Below are 17398 nucleotides of genomic sequence, written 5' to 3' on the forward strand. Positions count from 1 at the left end.
AACAGTGTGCTGCTAATCTTTGTAGACCAGAGTTGCTGGATTCTAATATGCTGCATTCAGGGTACCTCGAAATATCTGCCAGCCCGTCTTTCACAACACGAAAACAAAACACACTGGCAAAAATAATCAAGTTTTCACTAGTTTGTCACTTGTTGCACATTGCAAAAACCATGCCAGTTATATTTTTTACATTAACATTCAAATTAAATCAACATAATGTTACAGTGTTTGAGACAAAAGTAAAGGTCAGCCTTTGCATATTTCCAAACAAATTCTTCAAAAAGTGCAAGATGTTTCCACGAGTGACACTAATAATAAAAGTTGATTGTGTCACTACATTTCAGTTCTAGAATTAGCTAAAATGTCTTCACAATAATTTATTTACTTTGTTTATGAAACGAGGTGGCTGGCATACAGAGTGATTTGGAATAGAATAGAATAGAATTTATTGATCCCACAGTGGAGAATTCACTCATTACTGCAGCACATACACTTAGAGAAAATGAAGAAAAAAATAAGATTAAAACTAAACACACAAAGACATGCTATTATTGCAACCTTCAACTTGCACAAAAAACAACAAATAAAAGGAAATTTGGGTTTCCAAGACTATGCAGGGACAGAGACATACTAATGTACATCCGGTATTGCACAAGTATTGAATACGTACTCAATTTTGCATTGCATTAATGTTATTGTGTACCAGGATAATACAGTTCAACTGTGGAGATATACACTATTACTGCAGTGGGAATGAATGACCTACAGTAGCGTTCTGTTTTACATCTTGGTCTCAATCTGCCACAAGACACTGAGCTGTCCATGGCCTCCACAGTGATATCAAGTTGACTCCAAATCCACCAGAAAACTACCATTTAACATATTTGAGCCAAATTAATTTGCATTTCTATCAGAATTTGTATCAGAGTTTGACATAGTACCACTGTACAAGTTATAACAAAGAGAAAAAACAGAAATAAAACATGTGCTGTCTTAAAACCATTTTTATAGCTCACAAATAACCATGTGATGTTTTAAGACATTATGGTACAATAGTTAGCTCTATTTATCATTGTTTGTACAACGTATTTGATTTATTTCCTACAAATAACAACCAAGATAGCCCTGCACATTTCTTGACAAGAAAATATCCTTTTTTTACATGAAGTTATGTTTGTTTTTGCCTTAAAAATTTAAAAATAAAACAAAAAGCACATAAGCATATGAGCCCCTAACTTTGAGAAACAAGTGAATATTGTACCTTTATACATTTTGGTAGCAGAGATGGTAACATTTTTTACAAACTCATAAAATTGCAAAGCCCTGGTATTTGAAAAGCATGTAAAACGAATAGTATTTTTCTTTGTAAATAAGTACTTTGTATTTTATAAGTTAATTGTATTTTGTTCTATTTGCCATCGAATTGTCCCACAAAACGTTTGAAGTATTTACGTAGTGCACCTGAAGGCAGCAATTGTTCCAACCTGTACAATCCTACCACCTAGCGACAGAAACTGAAACTGCATACAAAACATTTTTATTACCACGATTAACAAAACAAATCAAAACACTGCATGGTCCATTGGCACGAAATATACAATTGACCGTCGTAGTGGATTATAAAATGGTGAAATAGATAAATGTGTCCACCTTGAGTTAACAAGGCTCCACGGTTACAGAAACAATAGAACGATACATCAGCGCCCCCTGGCGGCGCTCGTGATCGCCACATCACGCAGGAAATAGAAGAACCTCCATCACCCTCCTGTGAGAGGAGCCTCGTTGTGCCGGAGCATCCTCCCTGCTCCACATCGCTCATGACTACCGACTAGGATTACTCATTTACACACAAGCCGAGGGACAAAAGGACAGTAAAATGGCGAAACGCCGTCCAGACAGAGACAGCTGGGGTGAGTGTACGTCCAGCATCTCATTTTCACGCTCCTCCATCATTAAATGAAGACGACTGATGTCACGGTCAGGGTGGATGCAGTATGCAGTCAATTATATGTTTATATGAGCCTCGACATTTAAACGATTGTATTTATTCGACTATATTGTGACCAGTACCTGATGATGTTGATGCAGTAACTCATTGCGCCACTGATATGGAGGAAAACGCCGTTTTACAGTTTGTTCCTGCATTTAGATCCGACACCCAGGCATGAGGAAACACGGTTTCAATGTTTTATTCCTACAACAATTAGCCTACAGAATATGTTCGTCTAGTATTCAATCATCCCTTTCATTTGCATCATTTACTATTATGTGTTTAACTGAAAGCTTAGTTGTGCATTTGGCTTAAAATTATGTAATATTGCATCAGAAAACAATCTGACATCATCCTTATGACCACCACCTGCTCCCAAATCATTAATCTCATTCCCATCATCATGATCAGGGTGATAAACAGCATCCTCTTTAGCTCCAGCTTCCCTGCAGGAGGTGGGAGAGGCCTGGATGTCTGTTTAAGAGATGAAGAGAGGCAGAAAGAAAAAAAAATGCTGTTTGTTAACGGAGAGTTTATCTGCTCTGACCTACTTACAGCAGCTTCGGACGTCTTTAGCTGTTTTAAGGGCAGCAGCAGCATCATGATCAGGTTAACCAGGCGTGCTCATGCCAGGCCTCTGAAGAAGCCTCTGCAGGAAATTAAAAAAAAAAAACGGACAGTCCTCTCCAGGCCTGAGAGGAAACCCTCCTTGATTTCTTGTTAAATTATTCACTGTGCATTTGTGGTGCCCTGCATTAATCTTTCATTGCAACCCAAAGTGTTGACTGCTACTTCTTGACCTGTTACATGAGCTTTGAGTTTGCGATTTTTAATTACACCTTCAGAAGTCAGGGTGAGTGGCAGAGTCAACACGTGCTTCCATGATCCATGAACATGAAGCAGCACAAACTGGATTCCCATTTCCTGGAACGCTTTAAATGCATGTGAGCTGACTAGATACCAGATCGGATGGATAGAGTCGGATTCACTAACAAGATTGCATGTAGAGTTATTGATGTGAGGGAGAACTGAAAGCAAAAGAGGATGTGTCTTTCCCGCTTCCTCGCCTAATGGGCTTTCTCACCAGTGTTCTGTGTGCATGGTGGGTGATAGACAGCAATGTCAAAGACACACTCCTCGAGTCCTTTCTGGAAGTTCCTTGAGACCGTCCAATTTGTCCTTCAGGGTCCCTCAGTGATAAAAACGTCTACGACTGGAGCTCAGAGGACGAGGAGCAGGACGGACGGGCCAGGCCCGTGCAGGTACTGCTGGTCAAAGACGACCACACCTTCGAGCTGGACGAGGCGGCGCTGAGTCGCATCCTGCTGTCTGAGAAGGTCAGGGATCGCGAAGTGGTGGCCATCTCTGTGGCGGGGGCTTTCCGCAAGGGCAAGTCCTTCCTCATGGACTTCATGCTGCGCTACATGTACAACCATGTAAGTTTCACCCATGTGCCGCCCTAATCCCTCCAAAATCTGGGGACGTTTCAGACTATAATCTAGATTGAATCAACCAATCAACCAATCAATCAAGTTTTATACAGCACTTTCCACCACCCTCAAAGGTGGCTCAATGCGCTGGACAAGAAAAGTAACAAAGATAAAAGTAGCAAGTCATAAAAACATTAAAAACAAAATAAGAACACAGACATTTGTGAGAACAATAAAATGCCAATGAGATCAAATTTAGATAAAAGAAAATTAAAATTAATTAGTTAAAAGAAAGCTAAGAACAAAAAATAAAAACAAGAAACCAAATGCTTTAGGAGAAAGCCATCCTATAATAATTAGTCTTCAACCTGCTCTTTAAGGCTGCCAGTGATGGGGATCAATGGCAGTTTGATTGTGAGTGAGAACTGGTTCCAGAGAGAAGGTGCAAGGACGTGAAAACCCCGATCACCACGAGTCTTAAATCGGGTGCGAGGGACGTTAAGCAATTTCTGGTCAGCCGACAGTAATGACCTTGAGGGAAGAACATGATTTATTAAGAGCTCCGCTAAGTAGGTGGGGGCACTGCCTTGGAAAAACTTAAACACTGGAGAAATGTGGTCCCTTTTCCAGTTTCCTAGTTCCTAGATCATATCTGGAATAACAAAATGTAATTCAAGTGTTATTTCTTTTTATAATAATTGAAGTAACCTGTAGCGTGTTACTGTTTGCCTTCAGTAACACAGGTGAGGCAAAGCTCTTTCACATGAATAAAACCATTAGAGTTAAAATGGAGTAAAGAGGGACCAAGAGCACAAACCAGAAGTGGACACCTGATATCTGACTCTTCCAACAGCAGCAAACAAATGTCATTAATAAATAAAAGAAGCACACGGGACATGTTTAGAAAACTTGTTAAGCACTTAAACGAGTCCACCTGCCATCGCTCAGATTAAAACCCTCTTGGTTTCACGCTTTCCTGCTGGCCTCCATGTTGGCTTTGTGCTTGGTCCTTTGTTGTTTTGGGGTGACACTAAATGATGACATATGTTAAGTATTTCATGCATATTTTTTATGAATACTGCTCTTTAAAGTGCAGCAAAATAGGCAAAATCAACAAGATAAAAAATAAAATGACGATCCACTCTTTTCCAGTTTAAAAAGGGCTTCTGATTTGGAGGTGCTGATCCTCAATCCAGCTGCTTAAAATAAACAAAATGTTCACAAACATGATAACATTTTCTTTATTTTTTTGAATTAAGAAAATCTGATTAGAAAAATGTGCACAAAAAAGCCACTTTATGTTCTTAAAAATGGATTTTTGCAGTTGGTCATAACTGGATGGAGCTAAGAGGAGCACATCATCTACAAAAAGTAAAGACAAAACATTCCTGCCACCAAACTCGACACGCTCCACCCAGCTGCTGCATCTAGAAAAGATGTTCAAAAATATTTTAACCTGGAGAAATAAGCATGAAAAAGTTATATTATCCTACTGATGAGTCTCCACAGTCACCAATAAGGAACACGCAGCAACAGGCTCATAGGCTCACGTTGGGCACCAAACTACAGTTTATGAGCAGCAGACAAATGGTCTGAAATATCCCTGAAGGATTTCCATCTCTACCAGGTAACACAGTCAGCTGCTGAAGACTAACATATCTATTGAACTGTTTTGATGCTCAGGCGTCTGACGTCTGGCTTGGAGATGCAAACGAGCCTCTGACGGGCTTCTCCTGGAGGGGCGGCTCAGAGAGGGAGACCACAGGGATCCAGATCTGGAGCGAGGTCTTTCTTGTGGACAAACCCGACAAGACAAAGGTAAGACTGTGTTTTTAAACTCTGTAGCTGATTAGTCTTTGACACCAGGTGAGAGTAAAACTCATTTAAAGCAACACTGAGTAAGTTTCCCTCTTCTCCCTCCTAGTGGTTGAAAGCAGAATTACAACTGACACATACAGCCCTGCCCCAGCCCACTGTAGCTTGCACTAACAACGAGCTAACTGATACCAAATAAGCCACGAAACAAAAAGATCCACAGTGTTGGACACGATATATTAGTACTTCAAGTCCAGTAGCAACAAAGCCAGGTCACCATCAGTCTGTGATTTTGTAGTCTCTTCTCAGATGTTCACTCTGGTTTTAGCTCTTTGCTTTGTCTCCAAAGATATTAGTGTCTTAGTTTTACTTCCAGGCTCTGCTGCAACAAAAGCTAAATTCTTCTTCTTTTTCTTCTAGTGCTTTTTATTGATGGTTGGTGAACTGAAAAAGCTAACTGATAGCTTTTATATTAGCTAACTGCACAGTAAACATCTGTTGCTGTAAAGCAGGTAGATACCTCCCACTAGAGTATCTACCCGAACCACAAAACAGCAGAGGGCTGTCTAATGTGAAGTTGCTCAAGTTTCTGGCTTTAAGAATCATGGCAACCAGTTTGAATGCAATAACTTAAAATGATAACAGCCAAGGTTTCAGATTATTTTTCAGAATATTTGACCTTCAAGTGTTACATCAACCCTCCACCCCCGTATTCCACACCTTCATCTCCACACGCTTAGACTTCTGCAACTCGCTTTGAACTTGTCTGAGCAAAACCTCCGTGAACCATCTACAGGTGGTTCAGAATGCCTGTGCTCGGCTTCTGACCAAATCGTCAAAGTACACCCACATCCCCCTGCTGCCGGTTACCTTCAGGGTTCATGTCAAGGTTCTGGTTTTCTCAGTCCCTACACCTCCAGCAGGTCCCTGAGGTCCAGTGACCAAAGCCTACTGGTTGTGCAGCACACAAGGCTAAAGGTGACAGATCATTTGCTGCTGTGGCCCCCAGACTCTGGAACTCTCTCCCCCTGAGCCTGAGATCAGTGGACTCAGTGGTCTCCTTTAAAAAGCAGCTAAAAACTCACCTGTTCAGGCTGGTTTTTGTGTGGTCTTCATCTCCACCCTCTCCTTATTCTGCTCTTTCTGTCTATTCCGCCTTTCCCGGGATCCACTGATTTCCCTCCTTCCCATTAATTTTGTTTCTCCCTTTCCACACATTTTTATTCACAATTTTGTTTCTCATTTCAACATATTTTAATCATGAAAAAAATAAAAAATTATATTTTTAATTTTTTATTCTTGTGAGGCGCCTCGTGACTTTTATCTTGAGAGGTGCTATATAAAAGATAATTTTCTTTCTTACTTTCTTTTCTATTTTTTATTAAGTAAGTCGGATCCATGGGCAGCATGCTGAAACACGTCAGTGTCTTCTCTTATCCCACAGGTGGCTGTGTTGCTAATGGATACGCAGGGCACGTTTGACAGCCAGTCCACGCTGAGGGATTCGGCCACCGTGTTTGCACTGAGCACCATGATAAGCTCTATGCAGGTATGAGGACCTCATCAGTTTGTAACCCTGGTGTACGTAACCCTATAAAAGCGCTACACAACGGGTCACTTTTCACCAACAGTACTTAGATTGTCCAGCAGAGGGCAGAAGGCACAAAGGATTTGTGATTTCTGAGGAAAGTACTAATCCTGTTAATGAGGTAGAGCTCTTAGAAACACCTGATTCATGAATCACTGCATGGTTTTAATAAAACTCTGAAGTTATTATTGGTTGTTGTTCCAATTCAACAGCTACTCAACAACAACCCCCCCCCCCCCCTCCCCCCCCAAATGATTTAATTCAGTAAATTCAACAACTATTCAGCTAAAATACACGCCTTCTCGCAGGCTGAGATCACTGGATCAAAACCTTTTAATGGTCCCACGTACTCAGTTCAGGACACGAGGAGATCGCTCATTCCAGGCCGTCGCTCCTAGGCTCTGGAATGAGCTACCTCTGTCATTACGCTCAATCGACTCAGTTGATGTTTTTAAGAGCAATCTTAAAACCCATTTGTTTCTCCAGGCATTTTAAACTTAGTCTCATTCGGATTGGTTGTACTTGACACTATGTATATTGTGGCTGTATTTTACTGTATTTATATGTTGTTGCCTTTTAACTTGTGAAGCACTTTGTGACCTTTTTTGTCTGTGAGAGGTGCTATACAAATAAAGTTACTTACTTACTTACTTACTTACTAAAATGTAATATGCTTGTAGCTGAGAACTGTTCACAACACATACTCTGAGTGGTAACAAATTGCATGAAATGTTGAGTTTAATTTTCTAGATTTAATTAAAAAAAGCTATAATTTTTCAATTCTGTGACTTAAGTTGATTTTTGCTTAAATCATGAAGGTTGGGGGAAGATTTTCATTCATTTGACAAATGCTAGTTTTCATTTTAAATGTTTTATTTTAACAGAGAAATACTTTAAATAAATTTTCTTTTTCAGGTTTACAACATCTCACAGAATATACAAGAGGATGATCTTCAGCACCTACAGGTACCCCCCACCCTTTAGAAGGGGGTTGTAGTAATTTGATGACGTACTAATGTGCTAAAATATTGATGATTTTATTGTAATACATAGACACAAAATGTGTGGTGCAAAAACGAAACATTTTCTCTTACTCGCGGATGTTTTTCTCTTTATTTCAGCTTTTTACGGAGTATGGTAGACTAGCAATGGAGGAGACCTTTCTCAAGCCCTTCCAGGTACTTCACAGGATAATTCTCTGTAGATTTTAATAATATGCTGATTTAAGAGCAGATGATGGTGAGGCTTTGTTCCACTAGTCCATGATTTTCCTGGTTCGTGACTGGAGTTTTCCATACGAGTTCCCTTATGGACAGGAAGGAGGCATGAAGTTCCTTGAGAAAAGACTAAAGGTGAGTTGGTCAAGAAGTTACAGAGCATGTGTGATGTGCATGTTTGCACGAGGTGCCTTTGAAGAAACGGTTTTATCTGATCAGGTGTTTTTTGGTTGGGCAGATCTCAGAAAATCAGCACGAAGAGCTGCAGAATGTACGGAAACACATCCACTCCTGCTTCACCAACATCTCCTGCTTCTTGATGCCCCACCCTGGCCTCAAGGTGGCCACCAACCCACACTTTGATGGAAGAATTAAAGGTATGTTTTCATCAGACATGTCTTACTTTGTGAGTTTGGATCGATTGTCCTACACTTTTTGGACTAAGAGTTATTTTTACCCTCATTTCTATATCACAAAATGTCTATGAAGCCACTTATAAAGCCCTTAGAACATAGGCGTCATTTTAACCGGGGATGCCGGGGACATGTCCCCGGCAAAATTTGTGATTGGCAGCTGTGTCCCCCCCACTTTCAAAAACGCCTGCTGATGAGGATTTTTGTTTTACCAGGTCAGATCTTATACCAGGGGTCGGCAACCTGTTCCCATCAAAGAGACATTATTACCCGTTTCCCACAGTAATTTTGGACGGACCTTAATAAGCAGTGACATAAGTGAAGCAGGCAGGTCGCGCTAGAAAATTTCGTTTAAAAAGACGTCGTAAATGTGTTCCCCCGTCCTTTTTATTTATAAAATATGAAGTAAAAACTCACAATTTAATTTTCATTCATTTGTCATTAATATTTAGTCTACACCCGTGCATTAAGTGGACCATCTTCCAGCAAAGCATCCAGTCCACCTCTCCAAATGCGTAAAATGTGCATCAGCCGCTAGTTAGGCGCGCCGCGCGCACCATCAGCTGATCAGCCCAGACAAAAGCAGAGCAAATAGAGAAAGAATAGAGGATAATTGTGTCTGGATGTGGATGGAGATTATATTTTACAGCAGCTTGATCATCATTTAACTACGTAAACCATCACCTGGCTTCTAGTCCACGCTATCAGCATTATTTTAATTGGTGTGTGTGTGTGTGTGTGTGTGTGTGTGTGTGTGTGTGTGTGTGTGTGTGCGTGCGTGCGTGCGTGTGTGTGTGTGTGTGTGTGTGTGTGTGTTTTCTGCTTCAAACACTGGTCTAACCAACCAGACCAGCGTGTCCAGTAACACATTAATGTTACAATTAAACAGTTTCACTTCATGTAGGCTAGGAACGTTTCACCTGCCGTGGTCCGACCGCTTCTGCGCCACATAAACTTTGTGCGTGATCAAATGTCTCTACGCGTCATGCGTGTCCATATTAGAGACGGGAACAAGCGCTGTTCAGCCAAAGTTTCATAATTTCATGAAAAGAACATTTTTCCAAGTGACACATCCCTCAGAGAGACCGGGTTTCCAGACCGCTTCAGTGGGAGGAAATCTTATCGCATGCGCGTGGTTCTGCACTGCGCTGCGAACCCCAGATCTTCAGCTCACTGTCCACCGTGGGCGCTCCGAGCCACGCTGAACACAGTGTCCAGTATAAAGCTCTGATGTTCTGATGGGAATATTTTACCTCGGCGATGTGCGTTAACAATTAAAATGTCAGCTCATCCATGCGCATCCGTGTGCGTTGGGGTAATTCTTTCAAACCAAGCAACATCCTTGAGTTTATCTGTCAAAATAAACAGTCAAATGGAAATATCTGTAACCTGCCGTTTAACTGTTTTGCCTTCCTGTGGAGATTGTTGCAAAGAGAAACAATTAAACTTGATTAACCCCAGAGCCACCCAGAGCGCATGCGGGAAGATTCCTCCAACTGAAGCGAGTGTTTTCCAAACCCTGTCTCTCAGAGAGACTTGTCACTTAGAAAATGTTCCCTGATTATGAAACTTTGGCTGAATAGTGCTTGTTCCTGTCTCCAATGTGGCGACACATCCAGGAGCCGTCTGAGTAGAATCCCAGAATCTCACATCCTCTTCAGCTCATAAAGTGCCGATATGATTACGCACAAGCGTGACCGGTCAACCACCGCAGACCGGGTTGGACCTGTTCAGGTTTACGCAGATAATCTTTACATTTAGAATTGGCATACAGATGTAAAATTAATGCAGTAAAATATAAAGCATTTTATTTAAATATCCATTCATTATTTTATAAGCACAGAGAGCCGCATCAGATGGATGGAAGAGCCGCATGCGGCTCCAGAGCCACGGGTTGCCGACCCCTGTGCTAGCCTACTTTATTGTCCCCAGCAATTTTTAAACCCCACTCAAGTGTATGGTTATTGTCCCCAGCAATTCTGAAAACAAACTGACGCCCTTGCCTTAGAATAACTTATTTTGATGGTAAAAATGTAACGTTCCACAAAAAAAGCCCCCCAAAAAAACCCCAAATTAAGTTGTTGGTTATTTATGGCTAAAATTTCCCAAAAGGATTTCCCCTAAAATGTTTAAAGACCAAGTTCACCAAGAAACCAGTTTTACTTGTTATTTTTTAAGTTAAAACGGGCACTCTGAGTTTCACATGCAGGCTAAATGTGAAAATAGTCATCTACCCCTACTTCCTGCGTTAGCCACTGAAAGAAAGCAGATGGGGGAATGCTCGGATTAGAAAAGCCACACAGACCTATGTCACAGGGTGTTTCTCAATGCCAAGGCCTTGCCTTGATGTCTTGGCCCCGCCCCGGTTGCCTAGGAGATATGTCATCAGGAGCCGCCAAGACGTGTTCCAATCCGTTCCAGTGTTCATGTTCTACCGAGGCGTGTGTTCTCTGTTTGTTAGCCGTTTAGCTAGCTGAGCAAGGATACACGGGAGGTGTCTTGTAACCTAGGCTTGGTCAAAAAATTACCCACAATACACCGCAGTATTTTCAAAAAGACGGCGGATTAGAAGCCGGCAACTACTTTGGAGACAATATTCAAGTTTAAAAGTAAGTCAGCTAATTTAAAATAGTTTTTGGATCCAAAGAAGTTTTCTATGGTTGGTTAGTTGCTAGTAGTTGCAGCTTCGGTGGCTAGCGGTTAGTAAGTCACTTGTATTTTTAATTTAATAAACATATACACAATTTAAAAAGTCTCGTTATACAGTATATTTATATTGAAACTAATACATATAAAATACAAAGTTATCTCCCGTGTCACGTGATGTTACGTGACCGCCGTGGAAGCCGCGGTCACATGATGCAAGTCTGTTCCATTTAACCGTTTTCTTTGACCAAGGAAGGACAGTGTCCTTGTAAGCAAGGCGCCTGGCCTCGCAAGACATCACCTCGCAAGGCCAGGCGCCTTGACATTGAGAAACACCCACACTGTAAGTAAAGTCATAGACTCACCCATCTTGGCTCGCAACAGGGAAGGCTGTCGTTGGTTTAGCGTCCAGGAAAGAGCAGAGCATACACTGGCTAGTAGAAGCTAATCGTTAGCATTAGCAATGCTGCCACACTCCTTTATCCTTGTGTTATTTGTGGAGATAAAACATCAACATTGCAAAGCAAACTGAGTCAGTGGTAGAGTCGCTTTTTTGTTAGAAAATCAGAGGCGAGATATCCAAATATCAGGAAACAAGACTGCAGATCATGCTGTCTAGTTCATGAAACAGCATCAGAGCTTTTTTCCCCCCACAGAAATAGACTCACAAGAGATTCATTACACAAGAGACCACTGCAAATGTGTTGGAAAAATCAGTGAATTTGATCTTTAATTCAACTTCATATTTAAATGTGATTCTAAATGGTGTCTGTTAGCCTAGCATTTAAGCTAAAATGGTAAGATGTAGCTGGTAATGTTTTTATAGATTTGCCTTATAATCGGTGCTCCATATATTATCCATGGAATCTCCACAGACGTTCATTTCTCAGTCAGGTTGAATTATTTTACCTTTAACTATGATGTTGATATGCCTCAGTGGCTCCTTTGGTTAGCGTGCTAGCATGCTGAACAACAACATGCTCATGATTGTTCCTGCTTTTCTGTCTAGAGATTGATGGTGAGTTTATAAACAACCTGAAACTTCTGGTGCCCTGGCTCCTTAGTCCAGGTAACATCGACGTGAAGGAGATCAACGGCAGCAAAATCACCTGCCGAGGCCTGGTGGAGTACTTCAAGGTCGGAACAAAGCACCAGGAGCTTCATGCCATCTCAGGGCTATTTTCTGATTATCTGATAATTAATAAATTCTGCACCACTTTTCCTTCAGGCATACATCAAAATTTACCAAGGTGAGGAGCTGCCACATCCAAAGTCAATGCTGCAGGTGCGTTTTGTCTCCATTTTTAACAGATTCTTAAAAAAAACATTAAATTTTCTTATTGTTTGTTGTGTTTAAACATGAAAACAATGTGCTTCCACTCAGGCCACTGCAGAGGCAAATAATTTAGCAGCCGTTGCAGCTGCAAAGGATTTATACAACAAAAAAATGGAGGAGGTTGGTGCAAACGGGCTTTGTGTGTAAAATGTGTCCAAGTTCTGTCTGATTTTCCCACAATGACCTAATCCTGTCTGCTGCTCAGGTCTGTGGAGGTGATCGGCCCTTCTTGGCCCCCAGCGAGCTGCAGGCCCGACACGGTGTCATCAGAGAGGAGGCCCTGCAGCTCTTCCGGGGCGTGAAGAAGATGGGAGGCGAGGAGTTCAGCCGCCGCTACCTGCAGCAGCTTGAAGGAGAAATTGACGAGGTGTTCGTTCAGTACATCAAGCACAATGACTCCAAGAACATTTTCCATGCGGCCCGCACGCCGGCCACCCTGTTTGTGGTCATCTTTGTCATGTACGTGGCGGCGGGGATCACGGGCTTCGTGGGTGTGGACATCATCGCCAGCTTGTGTAACATGATCCTCGGCCTGGCGCTGATCACCCTCTGCACCTGGGCCTACATCCGTTACTCTGGGGAGTACAGGGAACTGGGCGCCGTCATCGACCAGGTGGCCGGGGCGCTGTGGGACCAGGTAAATCCCAGATAAACATTTGAAGATGGGCAGCAAAATTTTATTTTTAATTCAAGTATGCTAATGTAGTAAGAAAAAAATAATTTAAAGGTGAAAGAGCAAACTACAAATGGCATAAAAGAGACATTAAAAACATAAATGTAGTTTTAAATGATTTTTTAAACAGTTCATTCACTTAATAATATAAATACTAGTCAATATTGATGATAATCATTGTCTATCAGCCAGTAAAAGAACAGCAGGTATAAACATAAGAGCCAAAGACACACTCTTGCTGTAGATTCACGCTTTTGACACAGCGCCCCCAAAAGGATAAGTGTTTAACTGCAACTATAGATTCAAAACATGCCAATAGCCTTGTTCGAGATGAGCAGCGCCTCGCCTGGAAAACAGGCGAGAGCAGACGGACGCAGCAGGGGGAGTGGCTGAAAGCCGGCGTTTAAGTCGGACAGATTTCCCCACATGTAGCTCGCGGGTGACGATGGCTGAAGATATCACGTCAGCGTTCATACATGTTTAATTTTAAATTTTAATTCTGGTGCCTGTTAGCAACTGAAACACATCCTCACATGCTTGTGGATATCATATATTGTACACATGTGTATATAGAGACATGACTGTAATAATAAGTAAAGATTATCAGCTGTAGTTTTTTTAGTGTGCTTACAGAAAACGTGACAAAAGAACACAAAACACATTTCTCTTTACGGCCTGTATAGTTATCATCAACGTAACATGATTTACAGAATACATGTGACCAACTAACATTTTGCATTCTACCACCGGATGTTTGGATCAAAATTGGAACCAATCAGATCTTAGATCAGGTGAGAGCCAGGCGTTTCCCGTCATGCCCTAGGCTTTGCAGCCGGTGGAGAGAAACTGCAGCACCTTGCTCCAAAATCTGCAGCCGCCTTGATCTCACGAGGTTATCGTTGCCTACGTAGGCATGACGTCAGAGCAAGTTGGCGGACACAGATCTAACTGGCATGCACTGCTCGCCAATCACTGGTGATCGAATCTGCGTAGAACTGGCTCCTCTCGGACACGGCCAATTCTTTCACGTGAAAAGTTAGAAATGCAGCCTACAGTTTTATTAGAAGTTAGAAATTTTAAATTCAAAATTTTTATTACAACATTAAAATTCTTTAATTTCTGGTCAAGCTTATTACATCAAACTATTAAAAAATTGATCAAATTCTCATTCCATCTAACTGAAATAAGTCTTGTGTTCCTTCACATACGTTCACTAGCAATGTTACTTTATAAAGCACATCCATAGATCAACCACCTTATGGGACCAGAAGCCCACCGATGGCTTCCCAAGGTCTCCGGGTCTGCAGTCTAACTTGGGTGGAATAACATACTTCAACCACTAGGTGGCAGCAACTCACCCCTTAATATAAACAAGCACTTAATCTCAGGCCCATTACAGTTTTTTTTCCAAGTAACCTACTGTGTTTTATTCCTGTCTTCATTTGCAAATCAGCTCATAGTTTTGTTCTTTTTTTCTTTAATGCCTCTGCAGGGGAGCACCAATGAGGTAAGTGTGAGTATCCTTTTTTATTTCCTAAAAACAATTTCACTTTAGAACACGGTTGTACTCTTGGTGAAAAATGGAGCCTAACAGTTTTGTAAACCCGTTGGTATTTACCCGAGTCTGGAGAGCTCTGCTCAGCCTCAGGCCTGCTGGGACACTTTACCCATTAAAAGAGACACTTCACATTATTTAAGTGTGTTTCTGGGGAAAATGTAAAGAATAATTCATACAGTTCCTGTTATACTGACCAGATTGATGCATTAACTGTTAGCCACATTGAGGAAAGTTGCAAAGGAGTTTTTTTTAACTCTTGGTAATTTTTCAGTAGACATATTAGGAAATTCTGACAGGAAGTGCTGCAGGATGCTAGCTCCATGGCTAAGTTCTACTACAAATGACTTTAGAATTATGTGTCAAAAGACATTAAATGTTACATGTATGACTGACATATGTGACAAGTTTACAAAACAAAATACATTTTTTGAGATTAGAATTATTTAGAAACATAAGTGATGAACTGACTAGCTGCTAGCTTATCAATCTGATCAAAACTAATCTGTTTCTCCAAACTGAGGTCTTTGAAAAAGCCAAATATAACAGGAAATATATTAATGAATTATGAAATACAGTAACTTATCAGAAGTAAATCTATTTTTTTTTTACTATTCTCATTGAAATATTTGGTTTAAGTGATTTGCATTCAGCTTTTAAATTAATTGGATAAAAGCATTTTTTGAATTGAACAGTTTGATAGATTAAATCAAACAATCCAAACTTTTTTTTAAAATCCAGATGAGCTTTTTTTTTACACAACACAGACTTGTTTTTTAAGGAGATTGGAAGGTATTAGTTTTGTATTTTCACTGAGAGTTCACCAGTAAACATGATGTTTTTGTGTCTGGGGTTGTGCAGGACTGAAAGAGCATCAAAGCTAGAATGGTGGCATTTTGTCTTTCCAGTAGGCTGATGCAGAAAGATACTGACATTTTTATGTTTACTGTCTATTTTAGGCATTCTTGAGAAGTAAAAATAAAAAAGCAACACTTTTCATTTTTTAAATAAAAAAGGATAATTTAGTGGTCTTTGTCAGGACTTTTAAAGCTATACTATGTAACTTTTTCATATTTTTATAATCATTTTCTTGAGCTAGTTTGTGCAAAAATTACCCTTTACAGGGTTAATGAAATGCCACTCAGACCTCTACTCCCCTCTGTGGCCAGAATACTACACTTACAACTTCAGAGTGCCAGTCCAGTTCCTGTTGGACTTAGTGAAGTGGAGCTGACATGCTTGGTGCTGCAGGTTCCAGCACTGTTCCTGCATGCGAGCACAGCTGATCGGCTTGATTTAGTGATGACCCAGGACAGCAGTAGCTCAGGAGGTGTCACGGTGTAGGAGGTGGAGACGGCAGACCATGTGTGGATGAGCTGAGCAGGAGGTAAAAATGCAGGCTTCAGTAAAAGTAAAAAATGGTTTAATGGCAGGATGGGATGAACAGGAACACCAACAAACAACAACAATGAACTGACAAAGGACAGGGGCAAAACAGGTGGTATAAATACAGAGGGCTAATTAGGGAAACATGGGCAAGTTAACGAGGAACAGGTGAGAACAATAAGGGAAATCATGGCAGGAGAGGAACACAGTCAGGCGGGCAGGGGCAGATCGTGACAGGAGGTAGATTGGAAGGTTGCAGGTTTGATCCTAGTTCTGTTGTAAAGATGAAAGCACAGCGCGGAGATAAGTTTCACTTTTACTAACAAAGAGGTGTTAAAGCAAGCAAAAGCGCTATGCATCCCTTTAACATGATGATTTTGGCCCACGTCTTGAAAAATGTACACACCCCTGCGTTAAAGGGTTAATTTATGTAGCAGTCATGTGCTGTTGGGTCCTCTAACTCCACCTGTTCTCCACAGGCCCTGTACAAGCTGTATAACGTAGCGGCCAACCACCGGCACCTGTACCACCACGCCTTCCCGGGACGTCGGGTGGACGAGGCGGCCGAGGAGCAGGACAAGAAAAGGGACTGACGAGCTGAAGACGGAACTCAGCAGAGACCTTTTCAGGATGGAAACTCCTTTAACTTTAATCTGTGTAACAAACTGTATAATACTCACACACCTGTAACGTCAGCGCTCCTCGGACACGTGTACAGATACTGTAGGCTGGAGGAGACGGCCGCCAGTCAGCTGTTTTGTTTCATATCACACATTTTCAATCCTTTTCTTTTTGTTTGCACTCAGATCTGTAAAATCCTCATATGTTCTGTTTGAAGTTTCGTGATTTATAACGAACATTATCTATGAAAGCCAAAATCTGTACTGTGTTGAATAACGAAGCAGCATCATGTGCATGGTTAATGTCTCATCTTTAAGCTCTGAAATCAGGTATAGTTTATCTTTTTTATTTAAAAAAAAAGCCTATTGGTTGTAACAATGTGGTATTGTGCCATAAACTGTAAAAGTATTTCTCACCTACGCTCTCATGAAGTCACTCAGTAGCACATTTATTTGTCACAGAGGTTTGATTATGTCCAGGCACAACAATGGAGTCAAAGTTTACACATTATCCTCTCTGTAGTCTGCTTTGTAATTCCGCAGCCTCCGGGTGAGCCGCTGTTTGGTTTCCGTTCTCACCAGAAGGGTTTGTTTCATCTTTCTGAAACGTTCGAGAGAAAATCAGAGGAACGCAGCTGCTCCCGTGGCCAACGAGGAATCAAAGCCTAGCTGGGCGTGGCCGGCTTTGGGAAAAAGGATCCTCATTCCAGATCGGTCTCAACAACCCGG

At 41.3% G+C, this 17398-nt stretch overlaps 1 protein-coding gene across 2 annotated transcripts; it reads left to right on the forward strand.

The window, feature by feature from the left end:
• The first annotated feature begins 1738 nt into the window (after positions 1–1738).
• atl1 (atlastin GTPase 1) lies at positions 1739–16809 on the forward strand. 2 transcript variants are annotated; one of them, XM_054741794.2, is made up of 14 exons: positions 1739–1910; positions 3176–3426; positions 5104–5238; positions 6680–6784; positions 7739–7789; positions 7945–8001; positions 8083–8175; positions 8279–8417; positions 12109–12236; positions 12328–12384; positions 12484–12555; positions 12641–13072; positions 14601–14621; positions 16529–16809. In XM_054741794.2, exons 1-14 carry the CDS (start codon positions 1877–1879, stop codon positions 16640–16642), a joined length of 1689 nt encoding a protein of 562 aa, XP_054597769.1. In that variant the 5' UTR covers positions 1739–1876; the 3' UTR covers positions 16643–16809. The 2 variants fall into 2 exon arrangements, with proteins under 2 accessions (XP_054597769.1, XP_054597770.1); XM_054741795.2 differs by having other exon boundaries at positions 14601–14615.
• The last annotated feature ends 589 nt before the right edge of the window (positions 16810–17398 follow it).

The sequence above is a fragment of the Nothobranchius furzeri genome, chromosome 18 (genome assembly GCF_043380555.1).
Source record: "Nothobranchius furzeri strain GRZ-AD chromosome 18, NfurGRZ-RIMD1, whole genome shotgun sequence".
Classification (NCBI taxonomy): Eukaryota; Metazoa; Chordata; class Actinopteri; order Cyprinodontiformes; family Nothobranchiidae; genus Nothobranchius; species Nothobranchius furzeri.

Coding starts and splice junctions, on each gene's coding strand:
- atl1 (XM_054741794.2), top strand. CDS start 1,877: ATGGCGAAACGCCGTCCAGACAGAGACAGCTGGG. Junction 8,418..12,108: donor CTTTGATGGAAGAATTAAAG/GTATGTTTTCAT, acceptor TTTTCTGTCTAG/AGATTGATGGTGAGTTTATA. Junction 12,385..12,483: donor ATCCAAAGTCAATGCTGCAG/GTGCGTTTTGTC, acceptor GCTTCCACTCAG/GCCACTGCAGAGGCAAATAA.